General features: G+C 42.8%; 1 protein-coding gene across 2 annotated transcripts in view; it reads right to left on the bottom strand.

The window, feature by feature from the left end:
* POU2F1 (POU class 2 homeobox 1) overlaps positions 1–24,198 on the bottom strand; it is a 235,728-nt gene that overhangs the window by 121,052 nt on the left and 90,478 nt on the right. For both annotated transcript variants that reach the window (XM_045001982.1, XM_045001981.1), the window contains exon 2: positions 10,929–10,994. In XM_045001982.1, coding sequence (XP_044857917.1) covers positions 10,929–10,986 — 58 coding nt within the window. In that variant the 5' untranslated portion in view covers positions 10,987–10,994. The remainder of the gene's footprint in view (positions 1–10,928; positions 10,995–24,198) is intronic.

Raw genomic sequence — 24,198 nt, forward strand, 5'->3', positions numbered from 1 at the left:
CGGGCACCAGACGAAGGACCACTGTGGCGGTGGAGCACCCGCCGAAATGCCGCCGAATTTCGGCGGCGACGCTTCTCGATGACGCCGCTTGCCATCGACAAGTGACATCATCTTGAGCTGTCGCCGCCGAAATTCGGGAGCGACACCTCTCGATGACATCACTTGTCGATGGCAAGCAGCATCATCGAGAGGTGTCGCTGCCGAAATTTGGGGGCGATGCCTCTCGATGACGCCACTTGTCGACAGAAACTGACATCATTGAGAGGTATCCTTGCCGAAATTCGGGGGCGACGCCTCTCGGTGACGTCACTTGTCGACGGCAAGCGGCATCATCGAGAGGCGTCCCTGCCGAAATGCCGCTGAAATTCGGCGGCATTTCGGCGGGTGCTCTCCCGGGGGCCAGGACGCGGGTGCATTAAGATGCCCCTGCGGGCACCGTGTTGGGGACCCCTGATGTAGAGGGAGGGCTATCTTGCTCCTCCTTGGTGATTGATGTAAAACATGCATGATAAGTTGTCCATTATGACCTTTATGTGTTTGTCCCTGATAAGTGGTAGAAACTAGAGACAGGCCTACCCAATCGTTCTGAGTTCCAGGAGGTTGATGTATTGCGGTGTCCACTTGCTCTGGGTCGCATGAGCATCTAGATGCACTACCCACCCTAGCAGAGAGGTGTCTGTCGTTATGATGCAACCTAGATGGAGCTACTATAATGGGAGTGCAAAACTGGTTGGAAAACTGTTCCCAGAGAATTGTCCAAGAAAAACAGAGTTCTCACTCTCAGGTTGGGTGCAGCAAGTTATCAGTGGTTCAGAGTCATGCTGGAAGGGCATAACGAGTGGGGTCCCACAGGGATCATTTCTGGGTCTAGTTCTGTTAAATATCTTCATCAATGATTTAGATAATGGCATACAGAGTACACTTATAAAGTTTGCAGATGATACCAAGATGGGAGGGATTGCAAGTGCTTTGGAGTATAGGATTATAATTCAAAATGATTTCGACAAACTGGAGAAATGGTATGAAGTAAACAGGATGAAATTCAAGAAGGACAAATGAAAAGTACTCCATTTAGGAAGGAGCAATCCATCAGTTGCGCACATACAAAATGGGAAATGATTGCCTAGGAAGGAGTACTGCGGAAAGGGATCTGGGAGTCATAGTGGACTACAAGCTAAATGAGTCAACAGTGTAATGCTGTTGCAAAAAAAGCAAACAATTCTGGGATGTATTAACAGGAGTGTTGTAAACAAGACATGAGAAGTAATTCTTCCACTCTACTCTGCACTGATTAGGCCTAAACTGGAGTATTGTGTCCAGTTCTGGACGTCACATTTCAGGAAGGATGTTGACAAATTGGAGGTGGAAGGGTGAAAGTGGAAGGCTGAGAAGTGGACTGTTTCCTTCTCTGGAATCTGGGTCTCTTTTGATGCGGTTCATATGGCTTCTGGGAGGTAAGAAATTGAGCAGAACAGGCTCTCTGAGCCATCTGGGACTTGCTGAGCTACCTCTTGTAGGTATATTTATATAGATACCAATAAAATGCAAGGCAGCCCTAGAGTTCTTAGGGATGAACCATAGATTCATCTATGCTGTCCAAAACCAACTCAAACCCACCAAAAGGAAGCTCCCCCACTGTATTCTGGATCTTTTTTGGAAATCTTGAGAGCTGGAGCTAGGAAGCCCTTCTCATAACTACTGCTGTAGTGACTGAATGGGAGACAGTATCAGCAGCATTGACAGAGGCTTGTAGAGATGTCCTGGCAAGTACTGGTCCTCTGTAATAATTGCCTGGAATTGCTCCATGTTCTGTGCTCCGTGTTCTGCCAGTAAGTGGTCAACAAAAGAGTTCAGTTTGGTATAGTTTACGTGATTAAAATTTTGTCATTAGCATGTGGTAATTGGTGATTCTAAATTGTAAGGAAGCTGAAGAATGAGATTTCCTACCCAGTAGGTCCAGACGCTTGTGCTGCCTTCCACGTACATTAACTGTATTGAGTACCAAAGAGTTAGGTGAGGGACGAGAAAATAAAAATTCGGAGTCCTTTGTTGTGACATAATATATCTTATACACTCTCTTGCATGTAGGCAGAATAGTAGCTGGAGTGGGCCAGACGATCTTTGCTGGATCTAGAAGGGTTTTGTTTATGGGCAAAGCTATGCAAGTAGATGAGGGTGAATGGAGGATATCAAGCAGCTTATGATGAGGTTCTTTAACCTCCTCAAGAGAGATCTGTAAGGAGTCAGCAATTCTCTTGACCTGATCTGGAACTGCTTAAAATCATCTGCCAAGGATGGCGGAGGCATGACAGCTTCATCCAGAGTTGAAAATGAGATGTTGGCCACAGGAGAGACCCCCTCATTGGCTCTAGCTCCCTGGTCTTCAAAGGATTTATCTTGAGGGTCAGGTCTCCTGGAGGGAGCAGGTGATGCAGGTTGCCTCTCTCTGCGACAGGTGGTGCTCAATGCGCTGTTGGCGATAGGCAGCCCAAGGGTCCCAATATAGCCAAGGAGAAGTATAAGGTGCAGGTGGAGGTGGCACCCATGGGTGCTCATACCAATGAGATGTTGATAGTAATCTTGTGCCACAAGTAGTTATAGTCTCAGACTTCTGGAAAGGGGCCTCTATAGGAGTGAAGGGGAGAACCCTGAATTGATATTTGAGACACTGAGGCAAGGTCTTTATTAGAATCCTCTTCTTATAAATTGCTCTGGAATGGTGGGGCACCTGGAGAGATCTGAAGTGAAACCACTGGTACTGGGTGAACTTCAGGAGATCTTGATGTTCTTAGTACTGACAGCACATCAGAGCCAAGCAACGGAGAACTAGGTGCCTCAGATACAGCCAGGTCCCAGGGAAAACAGAAATCCTGGGGTACTGAGTGTGTTATCGGTATCAAGTCTGTGGTCCGCATCGAGGTGATGATGAAGGCACTGATGGTACCGTGAGTCTCCAGCACTTTGAGGGAAGTGTGGTCGGAGCCCAAACCGACTTCTTTGGTACCAAGGAAGCAGAGGAAGAGCTTTCCTTGCTGCCTCAGTCTATTAACTGTACCAATTATCTATCCGGGCCTGAGGTTTTGCAGTCTCTCAGTCTAGCAGTACCCTGGGTACCTGAGGAACTAGCAGCCTCATGGGTACTTGACTGAAGAACAGATGGTGCCAAAGTGGCTGAAGTTACTGACAACCTCAGCTTTTTAGAGGTAGATTCCCTACCTGGTGAGCCCAAGGAACATGGGCGAACTGCCCTCAGTTCTCTCTCAGCTGCCTCAGCCTGAGACAGAACTCTGACAGTTGTACCCGTTGAGATTTCCTCAATGTTGTACTCATTTCTTATTCAAGTAGTTAGTTGTAGTAGCTCTTAGCATTACTCTAATTAGTCAGTAAGTAGCAGTAGTAATTTTAGCTTTCTAGTTTAAAAAAAATAAAAAATAAAAGTTCTCTCATATATACTATATAGTAGTTCTTGTTCACTGGGTGGTTTTGCCCAGTTCTCCCAGCTTCAAATGTCTGTTGTACAGGGAGGTGATCCTGGTAAGTGATGGGCACTCCCACTACATCCATTGCCTCGGGGAAATCGCACGTTGCCCAGAAGCGTACCTTCTGTCTGGCACTGAAGTCCAGAGCCAGAAAAAACAGGGAGATAAAACTTAGTCTTCTCATGATGGAGAGAGCTCACCATGCCTCCACTATATCAGACTGCAAACCAGCCTCCACTATATCAGAGCCCCAAACCTCCAGGGCCACAAAAGGAAGGCCACAAAACTCCTCTCATAAGTCCTCCAAGGACTGTTCCCAGAGCTCACCAGGCAGGGAATCTACCTTTAAAAAGCCGAGGTCATTGGTGTCTTCAGCCACTTTGGCACCATCTTCAAAGCCGAACAACAGATTGATCTATTCCCTCCATCACATACATTGCTGCATTAATCAAACCACCATACGGGACATGAATGGCAGTCACTCAGATACTCCGGAGTTAGCAATGGAAGATCATTGGTGCATATTGGACAGACTTATACCAGGAATAATAATTATACTATGCATCTGTTTAGGGGGAGGGATAGCTCAGTGGTTTGAGCATTAGCCTGCTAAACCCAGGGTTGTGAGTTCAATCCTTGGAGGGGGGCCACTTAGGGATCTGGGGCAAAATCGGTACTTGGTCCTGCTAGTGAAGGCAGGGGGCTGGACTCAATGACCTTTCAGGGTCCCTTCCAGTTCTATGAGATAGGTATATCTCCATTTATATTATATATAGTGTCTTTCAACAGAAGGAAAAGTTTTACAAAAGGTGTACAAATACAATCACTATTTTACAGATAGAAAAAACTTAGATACAGAAAGTAGCCCAAGATTACACAGCATTTCATTTATAGAATCAGGACTTCTGATTCTCCTTCTCAAGCTCAAGAGACACTGAATTTATGCTGTCTCCCCTCTACTTGCATCTCTCTTATAATACACAGATACAGTAGACTAGCATCCAGGAACACTGGAAAATTGTAGTTGCAAGATTATGGATTTTGCAATTTTGCTCTTTTCTACAAATTTAAAACATTTATTCAAATACAATAAAGCTTTTATAGTACTCTCCACTGCACAGTTACTGTGGAAAGCCTGAATCAGAAAACAATTTCTGGCCAAATAGTGGTAGCAATTTAAAAAATAAAAGTTTGTTATGTTCAAAGGCCTCTGTGACAAATTAAAATATTAAAATCTTAATCCCTCCAAAATAAGTTACTTCAGTGAGCTATGAAGTTTAAAGACTAGGGGTCTGATGACAGTCTTTCTATTGACTTGAAGGACTCTGGATTAAGCCTTAGTTTACGTTACTAACATTAAGCATGGCAGTCAAAACAACTAGTAAAACAGCAGCAAAATGAACTTATTTTTAATGCTCACCTCCTCTTTTCTTCAAGCCTACTGGTGGACCTCTGCTAGACCACTAAACCAGAACTTTCCTGTTTGTCAAACAGCCTAGGCTAGAATGAGGCTGGGGTCTACCTTTCCTTTTAACCTTTCTGTTTGTTCAGTTTCCCTTCTGGGAGGGACAGGTGATAGAGAAAATTCCCCATATCCTTATATGACCAACTAAAAACTGCATTCAGCTGACCTTTGAAATTTCATATCTGTTTTTAAAATTCTTACAAGTCTATAAGGCATGAGTGTTTGGCTTTACTTTCTTAAAACACAAATCCCTCCACAATTTCTCAATGTTCTATGCATATCAGACAACACAATTTCCTGAGAATAATTTCTTTGTAGCAATTACAGTGAAGTGCCTTCACCTCCAGCCTGGACGATGGACCCAAATTCCAAGGCCAGAAGGGACCAGGGTGTAATTATTTAGTCTGACCTCCTGTTATAATACAGGCCACAGATCTTCCCGAAAATAAATCCTATAGCATATATTTAAAAAAAACATCCAAACTCGCTGACTCCTCTGTTTCAAAGCTTCATAAATATCACTTATTAAAAGAGTGTTATAAAATGACCAGACCTCAGTCTTATATTTGGAAATCCAGCAGAGTTATCCCACTTTGCTGCCTGATTATGCTTTATGTGAGCTGTTGCATAAAAGATTAAGCATTCTTGATAATGTAGCAAGATTAATCGATTTGTCAATGTGTGTATATATAAAATATCTTTGTTTAGAATGTATAATACTGGTTAAAGATGAATTATAGATTATTCAAATTGTATACAAGTTCTGTTCTTCTTTGGGAACAGACCAGTCTACATATGCTCAACAAAAAGTCCATAGTCACCCTCCCTACTTTATGACAGTAGTGAGCAGTCACTTTGTTTGAGGGCAACCTTATTCAGTCCCACTGGAAACAATAGGGGACTGCAGCCATCTTTGCAGATGGTAGATAGAGGCTCCCCCAGTAAAGGATGTAAGGCATCTCCAATTGCCTCAGTTCTTTCCACTAAACTGCACAATCCTACTAGAGTAGAGCTCCCAGGAAGAGGAGAAGGTGGTTAGGTAAGCATGAATATACACAGGCAACACTCCTGACAAACCACTATTGTAATTAAATAACAAACCATTTTTTCTTCCTTCAAGGTATCATCTTGTATATTCCCTCTTGTGAGGCTCTACCTGGAAATATATTCCCAGGAAGTTGGGCTGAGGCATTCTAATTAACTGTCCCCTCCCAAAGAAAGCATCAAATCAAGATTCCATGTTAGGAGAGAACTGCTGTGTAAATGTGTATACAGGACTCCAGGTAGCAACCCTACAGCTTTCTAAGATGAAACCATTATGGAGGCATCCCATTAATGCTGCCTTAAGCTCTGGTAGAGTGAGCGCCAAGACTCTTAGGTACTGACTCCCTAGCTAATATATAACATGTCTCAATGCACGGCTTATTCCATTTAGACAGGTGCAGAAAAGAAATGGCATTTCCTTGATAACGATCCTCAAAAGGCTACAGAAAGTCTTCAGAGCAGCAAAGAGTCCTGTGGCACCTTATAGACTAACAGACGTATTGGAGCATGAACTTTCGTGGGTGAATACCCACTAACTTTCTAAATGCCTTAGTCCTATTAAAATAAAAACTGGAAGCACTCTTGACATCTAGGGAATGGACTCTTGTTTCCCCTATACTTAGAACGCAGTTTTGGTTTTGGGAAGAACCCTAGGACCTTACTTGAGTCTACTACTGAATTTCCAATTTGCCACAGAAACAGAGAGGGTGGGGTGGTGTAGAGGGTCGAAGGGGGGAAAGTGGGGCCTTGCCTTAGATTTCTGAGAGAGCTGGTGAGATGAGACTGTAGCTGGCATGGATTTTGAAGATCAAGAGACCAGAAGGGGCATGAAGGGACCAGAGAGTCTCAACTCCTACTGTGCTTAGGAGCTAAGCACAGAAAACTAGTGCTGCTTAAAGACAGCAGACATGGGGCCCAATTCTTCTGAACAATAGCAATTACTATCTGACCTCTCTACCCACACGTCTTAAGGTGTGTGGGGGTTGAACTCTCAATACTCCATGCTATCTTGGTCGGTGTGTATGAAAAGTGGCAGTGGACATGGGGCTGGGGAAAATGCCACATAAATCCGGGATGCCCTAGGTCTAATGTGCTTGACTGCACATGTCTACACTGCAAAAAAAACAAACCAAAAAACAAAGCCACAGGATTGGTCATAGGAAATAACTTTGGAATGAGTGATCAGAAGTTGATTCAATTTAAATTAAATGGAAGGATAATCAAAACTAAAGTCATCAACTGTGATTTTTTTTATTTCAAAAGAGCAGACATTGGGAAATATAGGGCATTAGTTAAAGCAGTAAATTGTACTGAAGACCTCTGGTAAATTTTATGCCATTCTCTCTCTTTATAGGACAAAAAGACTCCCAATTTACCATTAGGTGCCTGGACAGAGGTTAGGAGAGATGTCCAGAGGCTTGCTATTCTCTCTATCCTTCAGTGCCTCCAGGGGACATCCAGTTAGCTTTCCTGGCTAAGACTGGGGTTAAGAAGCAGGATTTGAGAAGTTTGCAGAGTTTTGTTTAGGGTAGGGAGGAATCCCAGTTTGAGGGCAAGTGATTATCACAAGTTCCATAACTTCAGCAGCAACTAGCTCCTTTTGTGCCTGAGAAACTTGTATGAGATCCCTACTAAAAGTTACAGTCTCATTCGGGCACATTGCTGACACTAACCTGCATGAGATCCCCAAAAGGAGCAATCTACTTTATGCATTCTGTTGAGACTGTAGTCTCTGCAGGGGGGACCTGACTGAAGTTCCAAAGGTTTAAAGTATCATAAACGGCAATTTGTCTAATTTCTAACTACAATACTTCTCTAACTTCTATGAACCTTAGCTATTAGTCTCATAGACCTTGCAAGGTATGTTAACTTTACCAACAATGATTGCATTTTTTCTGAAGTTACAATCTCTGCCAAATGTAAATTCCATACACCTTAGCTATTTCTGTCATTAAATGTATAAGCTCCATCAGTGATTCAAACAGAGAAAAACAGCAATGATTCATTGTGGTTAAGAGATCTGCTGGCAGTGTATACACAAGAGACTCACATGAGTTACAAGCGCCACTGGGAAACCAGCAGAGTTTGTAACTTCTTTTAGCCCTGAAAGTGATAAAAATAAAATTCTCTGAGATTAACATCTGCCAGCTGCCTGGTGCTGCCTGTAAGGTGTTTGAACCCTGGATGGAATGGTTCATAAATGTTACTAATTGCTAGCTTCACTGGTTTGTGAGCACAAAAACAATGAGACCTAATACAATAAATACAGAGAACCCTCCAAAATTCTGGGTTCTGTCATCTTGCCTACTGAGTTTATAAATTATGAGCCTAAAATGAACAGCTCAGGAATATTTTAATTTACTAGAGATGATACTTATAAAGGTCCAAAACACATGCCACTGCAAAATATAAAAGTTTAGCCTCATACAATACAGTGATTCCCATCATTAGGGAACGTAAATGAGGAAATCACAGAAACTATAGCCCTATGTTGTTGCAAAGACATCCATACACATCTCCATAAATCAGCAGGTTACCTTAGGTGATCAGCTCTTGAGGAGTTAGAGCCTGTTCTACAACTGAGCTAGGGTGTTGCTACAACAGCTATATACGAGAGGAAGAACAGCCCATGTACAAACCATGGCACTCTCTTTGGCTGCATACTTTAGTCAAGAAGTGGCATGATAATTGTTTACAGCATAAAGTTACATTGCACACACTGCCAAATGGCAGTGCATTCCGTCCAGTGTATCTTATCCACCACACTTCTGTGTTCTGTTCCTACTCTGAGGTTGTGCTATAGGCAGGAAGTTGCTGTGACTGACGTAGAACATCAAATTTTCCTCAGGGCTTTCACACACCTCCAGCTCCAGTGCTTTTGGAGGAGAAAGGGAGAGTTAGAACCACTGTCCTCCTGAGAAAGCCTACACAGTTCCAAAGTAGGGCCACTTGAGAGAATCTGAAAGGGATTAGAACTTTTAAACCACACCGGAGAGTCTTTTAAATTCATAATGGATTATTTTTATGTACAGAAAAACAAAACTCTTAAGACTCAGGGTTAGTCTACACTGGCAATGCTACAGCGCTGCCATGGCAGTGCTTTAACATGGCTTGTGTAGTCATGGCAGAGCACTGAGAGCTCTCCCAGCGCTCTAAAAAAAACCCACCTCCATGAGAGGCATGGCTGGGAACACTGGTGCACTGTTTACATTGGCACTTTACAGCGCTGAAATTTGCTGCGCTCAAGGGTGTGTTTTGTCGCACCCCTGAGCGAGACAGTTGTAGCGCTATAAATTTTCAGTGTAGACAAGCCCTCACTGTAGCATCAGCACTACTGTGGAAGTTACAAAAACTGAAAAGGCAGTATCAGGGAACAGACATGCGAATGAGCTGAAAAAATTTGACTGATTCCACCTATTGACAGGAAAACATCCATCAGCCTTGGATTAGTACAGGGAACACTCAATTGTCCTTACGTGTATGTTATTAAAGCCCTGCACAAAGAACATGGAGAGAATCAACAGCATAAAATGCTGCAAATTGCCAGGTTCATTACTGTTCCTAGAATTGAAATGAAGGAAGAATACTCTTATTGTTATTGAGGAAAATGAAGTGAAAGAATGATTGTTTATCCCATTCAATGAACCCAGACTTCTCTAAAAGCAATGAGAAATGATTTCTTACAATTAAAATTTCCCCTAACTCATAACCTGGACTGGTCTGCAGAGAGAGGCTAATTATGAGTTATTTCATTCTATTTACTTTTTCATTCGGAGTTCTCATTTCTACTCCTTGTTTCCAAAAAGAATTACTAAATTAAATGGCATCTAGAAAGGAACTAGTAGAACAAAATAGTATTTTTTTAAATCTAACTAAAGGTAAAAACATGAATTATGTTTTTAATACAATTTTAATTTTAAAATAATACATAATGAACTCTTTACTCTCCATCACCTACAAGCAGCTCTTTAGGGAACTCTTAAGTAAAAGTGTCCTAGAATTGTGATATTAGGGAAAATAGCGAAGAACCTAATAGGTGTCAAAGTCTACATCAGCTCCCATCAGCAACCCTCTCTCTCTATAGAGGTGACCTTGCAAGAATGGGAAAAAAAATTATTATTCTGTGTGAGGAAACAATAGATCTGCATAACAGAACAGTTAAATATACTGTAGTTAATATATTAAATGGCAAACAGGGGTCCCTAAGGATATGACTACACTGCAATGAGACACCCGTGGCTAGTCCATGCCGCTGACTTGGGCTAAAGGGCTGTTTAACTGTGGTGTAGATGTGTGTGCTTGGGCTGCCACCCGAACTCTGGGACCCTCCCACCTCACAGGGTCCCAGAGCTCAGACTGCAGCCCAAACCCATGCATCTACACCACAGTTAAACAGCCCTTCAGCCTGAGCCCTGCGAGCCTGAGTCAGCTGGCACAGGCCAGCCGCAAGTGTCTAACCGCAGTGTAGACATACCCTGAGGCCTGGTCTACACTGGGGGATGGGGGGGTGTATGGGGGGGTGAATCAATCTAAGATACACAACTTCAGCTACGAGAATAGCGTAGCTGAAGTCAACGTATCTTAGATCGACTTAGACTGACTTACTTTGCATCCTCGCAGCGCTGCATTGATGGCCACCGCTCCCCCTTCGACTCCGCTTCCGCCTCTCGCCCTGGTGGAGTTCCAGAGTCGACGGGGAGCGCGTTCAGGGATTGATGTATCACGTCTAGACAAGACATGATACATCGATCCCCGATAGATCGATCACTACCTGCCGATCCGGCGGGTAGTATAGGCATACCCTAAGACTAAAAAAAAACCATAAGAAATGTACACAAAACAGCCCAAGTATTCATACACAAATAAAGGAGATTCTCCCTTTTAAAGCCATCCAATTCTCCCAGAAGGCCAGATCTGAACACTAAATGTTCATTTCTTACCTGTGTTCCCATCCCCACTCTCCATTGGTGGTTTACTGGTTTCTGACGGATTGTTCATTCTTGAGTCTGGATTAAAAGAGAGGTAAAGAGAGGTAAAGAGATATAAAAGTAATAAAGTGGAAAATATTGATGTCTTTTCTAAAAAGCTAAGTATAAAATATTACAAGCCTGAATGACATATCTCTCACATACAATGATGATGATCAAGGATGGGATCACAGAAATGTAGGGCTGGAAGGGACTTCAAGAACACCAAGGGATGCAATGGCGAGTCTTCCAATCATGGACTGGGCCATTGTTTTAAAGGATAAATCTCAGCAGCCATATACACAAAACAAGAAAATGTTGAGGGAATAACAGAAAGGATTCAACAGGGCAAGGGTGTCCAATACTGTGAAAGAATTATAGATGCAAAGGTCTGGTGAAAAAAGCAGCAATTTATAGATTAAAAAATGCTGGCTTATGCTATGTCCAAATACATTTTGTTTTTCATAAATTAGGAAATTCAGTCATTAGAAGGAGAAATATTTATCTAGTCCTGCATTTTTACTTGATAGGAATGTCAGCGTTAAATTATTTTTTAGGTCTCTTTTCAGTCTCTTTGTGGGTCAATCTCAAAGTGTGTGCTCCTAATTTTCAAGTTTGTCAATTTAATATGGTTAGGCTTGGCAGAATTTGATTTTTAATTTTGTTTTATAACTTTGACAAATAACAGATTTATTATAAAGCTTTTTTATTTTTATTAATTTAAATTTTCACAGTTCTGGATATTATGGTGGAGGAGGGCTTTCAGAAGGGGTCAGACAATTATTTAATGACAGTAGATATTGAGATTGAAAAAGTTAAAGCTTTACGACCATTTAAGCATAATTTGTCAACATCACATGTCAAAACATAAAAAGTAAATATCCTTAAATCAAGCTCAAATAAGTTCTCAAGCAGCTTTTTTCTTACCTTACCTATCTGTAAATTTCAATTACTATCAATGGAAATATTTTTTCATCAGTTTCTGTGTATGGTGAAACTTACATTTACTGATACTTATCAATAAAAATCTGATCCTGCCAAGATTAAATATAGTGAACACAGCAGAGAGCCTTCCCAGGTGGCAGGGAGAGAATACAGTTTCTAACAGCTGCTGTCAGTACAGTATCAACTCTAACTCAGGCCTTCTCATGTCTTGCTGGTAACCGCAGCATCTCAGATTACCATAGATACAAGACAAGACAGACTATGTCAAGTGGTTAAACAGAATAATTTGGACGGAGAAAAACAAACAAATCCTCAAACACATCTTCCATCCTCAATTAGCTCAACATAAAACTTTTGATTCAGGGTGTTCTTTTGATGGGTGTTTAAGAGGGTTGCTCCTGTAATTGGTTTTCATTAAAGCAGTGGTTCAAAAACTATGATCCATTGATCAATGGTCTGCAGAGGGCTGGCCACTGCCACTACCTGCTCTAGCTTGTTCCAGTTGCTTCTATAGTCGTCCAGGATCTCTGTTGCCTAGTGGACTGAAAAAGCAGCTGGAAACAATGAAATGAAGCCGGCCTCTGTCTACTCGCATCAGCTACTAAATAGCAGAGGAAACTGGAGTCACCCTCAGATACCACAACTACCATTGGTACTGAAAATGACAACCAGCAAAAGGAAAGGCATGACAAGAAGCACAAGAGAAAGAATGATCAGAGCTGGACAGCATGTCCAGCCAAGTGGGGAAGAAGGGAACCAGCCACAGAAAAGCTTGTGTGGGAAGAAAGGAAAACAGGCAGACCAGGCAGCAGAGAGGCATATGCAGGGCTGGAGGAGAAGAGATAGGAAGGAGAAAGTCAGGTGAAGAGCAACAAAAGTGAGTGAGTAGTTTTTTGGGTTTTTTTAAGTCAAAAGTCATTAATTCAGTTAAAAATACATCAATAACTTTCCTGATGTAACTTTTCCATGTAAATAACTGATGTAGTTCACCTAGGTATGGCTTGAAAAATCCAGTCACCTATAACAAGTAGGAACTTTTCCCAAGTGAGGGGCATCAGCTTTTACAGAATCTCAATGTTTGTTGTGTTTTTGTTGTTGTGTTGGGGTTTGTTTTGTTTTTTTGGGGCGGGGGGGGGAGAAGGGGGAGGATATTCTAGCCTGTATGGCTGAGATTAAACCTTTCGAATTTGAGCCAACTGTAATGGATACGTTGATGTCTGCCTGGGGTAGCTGACACACATCCAGAGCCAATGTCATTGAAGAGTGTAGGAGGTGGCACTGCCTCTTAGAGTGTCCAGGAGAGGCCTAGCTGCCACTGTCAGGGAATAGGGAGCACTGGTGTGAGTGTGTCTTGCAACATCCCCCATCTCCTGAAACAGGAATATGTCAGTCCCACTTTTGCTGTAATGGGCATGAGGAGAGAGAACACTCCAGCAGAGGGGTATTAGTCAACTATCCCAGTAGAAGGGTCTATGGCAGGGGTGGGCAAACTACGGCCCGCGGGCTGGATCCGGCCCACCAACCGTTTTAAGTCGGCCCTCGAACTCCCGCTGGGGAGCAGGGTCAGGGGCTTGCCCCGCTCCAACTGAAGCTGCAGCATGGCCACCTCCAGTTCCTACGCGTTCCAATAGCCCCACTCCAACGACCCGCTCCAGCATTCCAACAGAGAAGGGACACGACACTGCTTCCAGGAGCCGCTTGAGGTAAACGCCGCCCGGAGCCTGAGCCTCTCCCCACATCCCAGCCCTGATTCCCTTCCCTCCCTCTGAACCCTTCAATCTCAGCCCGGAGCATGCTCTTGCACCCTAAGCCCCTCATCTCCAGCCCCATCCCAGGGCCTGCACCCCCATCCAGAGCCCACACCCCTTCCTGCACCCCAACTCCCTGCCCCAGCCCTCATCCCCCTCCCACCTGCCAAACCCCTCGATCCCAAGCCGGAGCACGCTCCTACACCCCAAACTCCTCATCTCCAGCCCCACCCAAGAGCCCGCACCCCCAACCAGAGCCCTCACCCCCTCCTACACCGCAACCCCAATTTTGTGAGCATTCATGGCCCGCCATACAATTTCTATTTCCAGATGTGGCCCTCAGGCTGAAAAGTTTGCCCACCACTGGTCTATGGGATGTGACTGGAGGATTCCTTCAAGCCCCTTCCCATCCATACAGCCATCAACTTGGTAAAGTACTGTCAACAAGACCTCCATCCCAATAAAACAGCCCTCAGCCAGGTGGCCAGGAGAGGGTCTACTGCCACTGGTCCTCAAATTGGCTGGGCCCTGGTTCCTCAAGGCTGTAACTCCCCAGGGAGAACTAGTGTCAGTTTCTGGAAGAGGGAAACCACTGACACCATAGCAAAGAGCTGTTTGTATGCCCCCCGCCCTGCCCACCTCTCACAGATGGGTCTGTGTGTAGGACCAGCATACATGGATTTACTTAGATGGGGCACTATCCAGCACTAAATTTGTTGAGGGAAAGCATTGGAAGTGTCAACTGGCATTAATTGCAGGCTCTGATTTTAGTCAACAAGAAACTGGAGACTTGATCCAAGTAATGATGAATGAATGACCTGTAGATAAATAAGCAAGAGGACTAGGAATACCAGTGTATTTCAGTGTAGTGGCAACCTTGGGCTAGCAGGGTTTTCAAGCCCTGAATACAGGGGATGTTATGAATTCATAAAGGGGAAAGAAGCTGGTCAGCATGATCACAAGTGGAAGGGGCAGAGGGCATAAGATCATTTCTCCATTAAACTGTGGTCCACACTATGAAAATGGATTAAGCCTCTGCATGAAGGAAATAGCACTGTGCTTCCCATAGGACTTCATTACAGAGACTAAAGCATTGGGGCCCTGATCCTGACTGCGGCCCTCTAATGGCACATTATAAATAAATTGTTATTATTAAAGCTACTGAAGAAAATTAATTGGGTACAGTGCACTGCAGAATATAGTAGACATTCTCCCTCTCTTTTTACAGAAGGCTCATGCAATATGAAAATATTTTGTTCCACCCCTAGTGGATGATCAGTAGTGTGTCTTTAATGAAGTTACAAATACCATTCCACAGGGCAAAAAGAATAGTGTTTGCCAGACTGCACTGGAAAAATCAAGGCTTCAGAAAGAGGTTTTTAGTGGTTGTTTAGTGTTAAATGTATATGGGGAATTTAGGCAGGTAGTAAAATGTGCTTGCAGTAAGAATATTTTACTATTAAGATTCACCTCTGGCAGCAATATATTTGCAATGTTCTGTCTTCCATCAAACCTCCAAACACCATAACAAGTAAAGAGATAAACCCGCTGTAGAAACTTCCTGCCAGAACTGCTTTGTACCCAAGGAAGGATAAACCTTCATTACTACTTCACCAGCTTGAACAAAACCTTGTGGGTGTGTGGAGGGTGATGTTCTCTCTTTATTTTACACAGAAAGGGTCAAGCTCTCTATAGTGTTTCCATTGCAAATAGCATCACATGCATCTGAAGCACAATACTGTTATGAACAAAATAGACACTTATCTATAGGGCAAAGACCTACAATAATGTACTTGATTTGTTTTGTAGATACTCAAAAGAATTTTCTTTTGCAATTAAAAAAAAAATAAGGGTGTTAACACCTTTTCCCACTTTAGACTTTTCTTGAGTTTTAAATAAAGGCTGGGCTGCAGATTTCTGTCAATAGCACCTAAAAACAAACCTCAGGCACAGAAAGAAAGATCGAAAGCAGCAGGTGCATGACTGAAATCAAACTCAGAGGAGCTTTTACATTCATTCTTGTTACTCTGATAGAGTTTGAGTGTGACACAAGGCACTACTGTTCAGGTTTTCACTGCCTCTCTGATATTTCAAAAGGTATTCAGAAAAAACTAAAAAGCAGAGGATGGACAAGACCGGAGTGATAGCTAAATTGCAAATTAAGCAATGTGTACATGTAAAATTATCTTAAAATAGTGCGTGAAATTCTGTTTCCCCTCAGACCCATTCAAGGGAAACTGCCCCAATACTCCATCAGAACCAGCATAAATAATTCTCTGGGAAACATAGGTCAGAGGGATTCCTCAACGCCAGCAAAACAACCAAATGGGTCACTTACATATGAATCTTGGACTCAAACTTGCAACTGCCGCATATCTGGAAATATGCATGTTCAAATGTCTGCTTAAAAACAAGCATCAGACTAATGATGGTCCAGTTATACCTTTTATTATAGAACCAAAAAGAAAATACTCTTAGGTTCAATGTGTGGAATTCAGAGCTCTGAAAATAACACTACCTATTGCAAAAAAACAAACAAACAATTATTACAAATAACTTTTAAAATATAGTAAAGGGAAGAAATGAGCACAGGACTGACAGGATGCTAATGGAAATACATTATCCCAGTACCTTAAGCATAGCTTGCATCAGAATCAATGGCAACTGTGACCTCCACCTTATTTTCCATTACACAAGAAGAAACCTTGATATTATGTCAGAAAAACACACATACACACATAAACAAACTATAGGTTATGTGAAGAGGTGATATGAGTAAGTAGTTTGAAATTGGAATTTTTTTTTGTTTTTAAAAAAAATTAAACAAAAAACAAACAAAAAGAGTACATGGATCTGCAATTCAAGTCTTAAGTCTTAATGTCTGTCAGAAGTCAAATGATTCTCAGAATAAAATCCCAAAAGCAAAAAGTTCTGTATTGACTATCACCCAGACCCAAGAGCAAATCTATTTTTTCCAATGCCAAAGAGTACAATTCTCCTGAATCAGGAAAAAACTGGAATAGCAGGGTGGCACTTGCTGTTGATTTACTGGTGAGCTTCACCTTTAAAATGCCTTCTGCAGATCCTGCATATGTGATTAAGCCACCATGCATAGTCAATCTCACACCCTCTATTTCCATATTAAACGCTTATAAGAAAGAGCAGAGCTGGTACCCACCTAGAACGTAGTCACTGCAGTCCAACATTGCTGTGAAATCCTCTACAGGTTCAGATAGTCCAAGGAAAGAAATAAAGAGGGGGAAGACTATTTCTAACAAATTTATGCTACTGCTCTCAACAGAACAAGAAAGGGAGTGGGGGTGAGGGGGAGAAATACAACTTCAGTTACACCATAGCAATCTTCAACTGAACAGGGAAACTTCAGTTGCTCTGTGGAGTTTTAGTCTCTCCTACTAGCTGTGTCTGACATTGTCAAGGCGACTGAAGCGTGAAAAGTTCCCCTTTTTGTAATAAAACAGAAACAAAGATTGCAGCTGGCAGTTTCCATAATGAAGCTTAATCAGTATGCGCCTGATTAGGGCCTTATGCAAATCTCCCCTCGTTAGCACAGCAGCCAGCACTTTGAAGTCCATGAACAATTCATTTGCAGAGTACACTGAAAGCGTTCCCTGCATAATTTAAATCATGGTATAAATATTTATCAGCTCATTTGCATATTAATTGGCAGTGCATGAAGGGAAAAATTATCTCCCAAGTGCCAGCATAATAATTAGGGAACAAAATGAAATCTCTTCCAATAGCTTGGCTTCTCAGACTTAACTCAAGCACAGTACTCGTGGAGTAGGGAGGGAGAGAGACAGAGTTCTGTTAAAATGCCACTGAAATGACACATACAAATTAGAAACAACTCTACAGACTTTAGCACCTTTAATCTTATTCCTGCTGGCAACAATAACTTCAGTAATAAAGGGGATTTGGAAAAAGCTTTCTATATCATCCAAATAATCCAAGAAAACAATTAGCAAGGTAGGAGCTGAACACAGAGATGTCAACCTGGTGTTTTCCAAATGTTAACATGAACTGTCACAAGATGGTCTCACTCAAAAACAGAAGGCAACATTAGGGGCAGGGAAGCAGCACACTTCTTTTTAAATGGTCAGAAAAGCCTGGTGATTCATTATCTGCTAATAGCTTTGCAACGCTAGATTAACAGCAGTGTATATGTCCAGTATTGTGTAACATTTGACACTCATTAATCTATCCCATGTGACTTTGCAAATAATTTTTACACTTTCAAAAGATTTCCAAGTAAAAACTATTAATCCCTTCTACAAGTGTAAACTGAGAGCTAAATAAAGCTTACTCTGGAGCTTAGATTCCAGGAGGGGGATACCCGAGATCAAGGTTGTGGTCCTTGGACCACCTATGATTGGCAGATTCTTGCCCAGCAATCTGTGGAATTAACCATTTTGAGACTCAAGCAAAGAGGGAGTGGAGATTAGGAGTGGTTGTGGTCCATGAAAGGATATTTCTTACAAAGTGGTCCACAGAATGAACACACCAGAGAACCACAACTTTAGACCAGCTCTATTAAATAAAATCTCTCATATAATATACAAAATTCAATTTCCAAGACAGCAAGAACAAGATACGTCTCTATGGTTCAAGCGATAAATGCATAGCCTGGATGTGAAAACTCAGCAGCCCATTTTCTATTCAGGAATAAATCAAGCTATGGCCAATACTGGATGAATGCAGTCATGGCCACTTTCAGGTACAAATGTATATGAAGTTGCAGAGGGAAAGGTACTTCTTTAACTAGTTGCTCTTCTCGCTCCTTTATGAAGTGAAATTCAAATCCCACCCCTCCACACCAAAGAGAAAAGAAGAAAAAAAAAAAGATTTCCAATTCCTGTACTATTGACTCAAATTTATTTTCACTCTGGACCTCTCCTGTTCAGGCTCACATCTCTGCCTACCTCTCAGGGTATGCCCACACCTCAGAATCATAACGGACAGCATCCACACTACAAAGTAACAGTTGAGTGCTGGATGGGTTGCTATAACAATGGTGCTCTACTTGTTCCTATATAGCACTAAGACTTCTGGGGGGAAATCCCATGGTTCAGAGAGTTTCAGTAAATAGCACTATTCTATGAATGTTTTTGCCGTGTATTGTAGGAGAACTATCCATCTGGGGATCCTAGGCAGAAATGGCATGACACCAGCAACTCATTAAAGCAAGCCATTGCTGGTGTCTACTAGCCTCTGGCCAGCTGCCAGCACAGTGAGATACCCTCTTTGGGACCATTCGAAAAGAATGGAGCTCTGTATAAGAGACGGATGAGTTCAAGTGCTGATACTAGAAGGTGCATGTGAAAAAGAGAACAAATGCTAAGACTCTGGGTCAGGAAACACGGAATAAGTAGACGACAAGAAAAGACCAAGGGGTTGGGTATCTGTCATATTGTGGGAGGATTAGTGCCCCACAGTTGTTGTGTCACAGGCAACCTGTGTCCATGCTACAGATATGGCACGTTGGCAGTTGACAAGGGAGGGTCACTCAAAGTCTGCCCTATATTCCCAATTGTGCTAGCCAACTTGTATTACTACCACCACCACACACAAAGGGTTTGTGTGTAGGTGCGAGGGGTCAAGATAACAATACTTGAGCTGTAACCTTGTGTTAACTTACTAGTGAAAACAAGACCTCAGTTATCTCCTCCTCAAACTAAACATGTCAAAAACAGAATTCACCTTTCCTTCCAAATCGACTCCACTAAACCTCTCCATTTCCCAGTGATAATTTTCTTACCTTCCCTTTCACACAAGAATGGAAACTTAATTCAAAATAGCCAGAATCCGTTGCCTTTATGGCATGTTACTAAAACCTTCTGTTTACTAAGGTTCTGGGGGAGGACTGAAAGCCTAAGTGCGATGAGATTTGGGGTGGGGTACTGTAGAATTTACTGCTTCCAAATTACGGGCTAGTTAAGATCATTTAATTTTGTATTTGGGTTGCGCCATACTGCAGGGTGGTTATTCCTGCATGGATTGCCATTCTAAGTAACTGTCCTGGTGTCCTGAGCTGTGAATAGCCTTTTATTTTATTTTATTTGTATTTAGAGCTAAATGAAATAAGCCTTTCAAAATCCTGTCACTCTTTCCTCTAAGGATATGTCTATATCAAGAGAAAAGGTACACCACTTTTCCTAGCCTAGACATACCTTAAATCATTTCCAATACATCATCGCTGCAAAGACTGGTTCTCTCTCAAGTTGACAACTGTAAACTTCTCCAATCTCACCTCACAGCACAAAACAAATCACATATGACTTTTTCCTGGTTAATCCTTCCCTCACCCTGGCTTGCCAACTGTTATGCCAAATTTAGAGTGTAAAACAATACACTCCTCAACGGCACTGCATAAATAATATTGTTTATTAAGAAGATACTTATAAAGTAGAAAAAGGCATCTTAATTCTTATTGTTAAAAAATCCAAAACATTATTGGCAGAATAAGAGGCAAAATTATTATCAAAGGCCTCCCATCCCACATGCAATTAGGGGGAGAAAAGAATCTTCATTTTTACTCACACAAGTTTTGATCTATTAGTAAAATGTCACTTACTACGTGTCCTCAATGACAGCTAGGAAGTTTCTACTGTTAGGTATCTCCATTTGATAAGCGTGATCTTTACAAACTTCCCAGGCACACTTTCTGCCCCAATACTGAAAGATTAGTCTTGAGGCCAACAATACATTAGTCTCACTCCTGAGCATGGTACTGTGAATCCTACTGTGAAAAGGAGTATGGCATCAACCATAACACATACCTCCCTTCTTAGTATCTCAAACTCCAGCCCAGTTTTCTCTCTCAGTAATCAAGCAAAACACTGGATAGCACAAGATTTGAAAATAGCCCTGATAAGTATACACTCTGTCAACTAACACTGAAAATCCCACAAAGAAGACTGCTTTCCATTGGTCATATCAGCCAAGAGTAATATGTTGGAGCCTGCTCTAGTCTTTAAACCACACAACAGAATACAACCCCTCCCCGCCCCCCCCCACACATTTTGAGGCCTCAAACTCCATTCTTCAAATTAAGTGATGAGATTTCCTGTTCCAAACAGAACCCCAATGTATTGTGAACAGAAAACACTTATGAGCAAAACAAACCATTATTTATGTTAGCTCAAGCCTCAGAGTAATTAACAACAGGCAATAGCCTCTTAATAATTAAGATTACAAGTAGGTTCCATTATATATTCTAATTTTAGCTCCAACCCATGTTTTGGTTTGCAAAACTAGTTTAATCTAAAAATTGCTGAGTCCTGGTCTACACCTAAAACTTAGTCAACCTAACTACGTCGACACCACTAGGAATTCTTCCGTCAGCCTAGCTACCGCCTCTTAGGGGATCAATTACTTACACTGATAGCATCTGTAGTATAGACTCAGCCCTAAGTTTACTCTGAAGCCTAAGGGCAGTTTTCTGCAGAAGTCAAATAAAACTGAGCTGTTAAGAGTTACAGGTAAAACTTGCTATGAGTTGAAATTTTTTAATCTGCGTCTAAATTTTCTGAACTCCCCGACTAGCTCAAACAAAACTCACTTCAAACTTTCCATATAGTTAAATCTCCTTCAAAATTCTTGCACATTCCATATCTGAAGAAGATTAAGAGAAGACAGTTACCTGTTCTGTAACTGGTGTTCTTCGAGATGTGTTGCTCATGTCCATTCCACATTAGGCATGTGTGCTCACCACATGCACCGGTGCCGGAAGTTTTTTCCTCAGTGGTATCCATAGAGGACTGGCTCTGGCGCCCTCTGGAGTGGTGCACACATCCTGCAAAATAAGGGGTGCCGTCGGCTCCCCCCACTCTCAGTCCCTTCTTGCCGGAAACTCCAACAGTGGCGAAGGAGGGCGGGTCACAGAATGGAAATAAGCAACACATCTTGAAGAACACCATTTATGGAGCAGGTAACTGTCTCTTCTTCTCCTTCAAGTGCTTGCTCATGTCCATTCCATATTAGGTGACTCCCAAGCAGTACCAATAGAGGCGGGTAGAAGTTCATGGACGTGTAGATGGCAACACAGCTCTGCCGTACCCAGTGTCGTCTCTGACCTTCTGAGTGATGGTATAATGCGCAGTGAATGTGTGAACCGAAGATTATGTCACAGTTCTGCAAATGTCCTGGATGGGAATGTGAGCCAGGAAGGCCACCGAGGACGCCTGAGTTCTGGTCAAATGAGCCCTCACTATCGGTGGTGGTGGGACCTGTGCTAACTCATAACAGGTCCGGATGCAGGAGGTGATCTAGTTTGAAATCCTCTATGAAGATACTGGAAAGCTCTTCATCCTGTTCGCAGTCGTGATGAAGAACAGGGTTGACCTGCGGAAGGCCTTGGTATGCTCCAGGTAAAATACCAGGGCAGGTCTGACGTCCAGGGCATGTAGTCTCCTTTCCTCAGTAGTGGCTGCAGCTTGGGACAAAACACCGTGAGGAAGATGTCCTGGTTGACGTGGAAGGAAGATACCATTTTTGGAAGAAAGGCCAAATGAGGTTGCAGTTGAACTTTGCCCTTGTAGAACACCGTATACGGCAGCTCCAATGTCAAGGCTTTAATCTCTGACACTCGTCTCAGCGATGTTACTGCCACAAGGAATGTGACCTCCCATGAAAGGTGGTAAAGGGAGCAGGAGGCCATAGGCTCAAAGGGCGGGCCCGTGAGCCAAGAAAGAACCAAGTTAAGGTCCCACTGTGGGGCAGGAGCCTGGACCGGCGGGAAGTGTCTCTCAAGGCATCTAGGACTCAGCTGAAGAGCAGGATTGACAGGAACACATACATCAGGATCCCTGACCAGGGAATAGACTGTTACCAGCAACTGCTGCAAGGGTCGCATTCTGAGCCTTGCACTGCGGATGACATACGTACAATGCTGCCATGTGGTGCAGCAAACGCAGACATACCTAGGCTAGTTAGAGGGAACGCAGAGACCCTCGTAATGAAGTCCACCATTGTCTGGAACCTCTCGTGTGGCAGGAAAACTCTGGTGCAGGTGGAGTTGAGCACCGCTCCAACGAACTCTATCCTTTGCACCAGAACTAACGTTGACTTCTTGTCATTCACCAACAGGTCCAGGGACTGGCACGTGACCTGTAGCACCGCAACTCCCTTTGGACTTGGGACCTGGAGTGACCTTTGACCAGCCATTCACTGAGAAACAGGTAGATCTGAATAAGCCTGAGGTAGGCTGCTACCACCGTCATGCACTTGATAAACACTCTCAGTGCTGTCGCTAGGCCGAAAGGGAGAACCGCAAACTGGTAGTGGTCCAATCCCACCATGAAGCATAGGAAGCGCCTGTGCCCTTGAAAGATCGCTATAAGAAAGTATGCATCCTTCAAGCCGAAGGCAACATACTACTCTCCTGGATCCAGGGAGGGGATGATGGAGGCCCAGGAGATCATGTGGAACTTCAACTGTGTTAGGTATTTGTTGAGATCTCACAGATCCAGGATGGATGGATCTTAGACTGCCCCTGGCCTTTGAAAGTACTGGGAATAGAATCCATTGCTCCTGTACTTGCAAGGAACTTCTTCCACCGCTCCCAGTTGCAGCAGGCCCTTCATCTCCTGCGCAAAGGGACTTGAGTGAGAAGGGTCCCTGAAGAGGGACCGGGGGGATGGGAGCGGGGGGGAGAATAGAAAAAAAACTGTAGAGTTTAGCTCTGGGCCACTGTGTTGAGGACCCAAGGTTATCACAGTCCATTCAGGGAGGAAAAAAGAAAGGCGGTTGGAGAAACATAGGAAGGCTCTTTAGGATATAACATAGTGTGTGTTAAAGTATACACATCAATGACCATTTTGCATCCTTACAAATGTCTCTTATAGATACCTGAACCAGAAAAGCTGTGGAAGCTGCTTGAGCTCTTGTGGAGCGAGGTATCACCCTGCTCTGTGGAGGCACATTTTCATATCATAGCCTTACGCAGGATGAAACTCACTATGAAACTGTGTTGCCTTTCATACTGTCCACAACTGAAATACACAGCTGGATAGACCTTCTAAAGCACCTACTTCTGCCCAAGTAAAACACCAGCTCCCTTCTAACATTCATAGTATGAAGCCTCTCTTCATTCTTATGAGACTGTGTCTTAGGTGGGAAAAGGATGGTAAGTATATGGCTGTATTACAGTGGAACCCAGAAACAACTTTACCAAGGAATTTTGGATGAGGATTTACATATATATATATATATATATATATATATATATATATATATATATATATATATATACATACACACACACACACACACACACTTTCTCCTTACCTATATATAATAGCCACCACTATATATAGGGTCAGCAATTAGGGAATGTAACTCCTCCAACCTCCTCATGGAGATAATGGACAAAAATGCTAACTTCATAGATCAATGTATCAAAGCAGCGGTGGCTATTAGCTCAAAAAGCAGACCCATCAGTTTAGCCAGTACCAAATTCAAGTCCCATGGAGGAGTGGGAATCACTATATGAGATACAGTCTGTCCAAACCCTTTAAGAATCTGACGGCTGG

The sequence above is a fragment of the Mauremys mutica genome, chromosome 1 (genome assembly GCF_020497125.1).
Source record: "Mauremys mutica isolate MM-2020 ecotype Southern chromosome 1, ASM2049712v1, whole genome shotgun sequence".
Taxonomy (NCBI): domain Eukaryota; kingdom Metazoa; phylum Chordata; order Testudines; family Geoemydidae; genus Mauremys; species Mauremys mutica.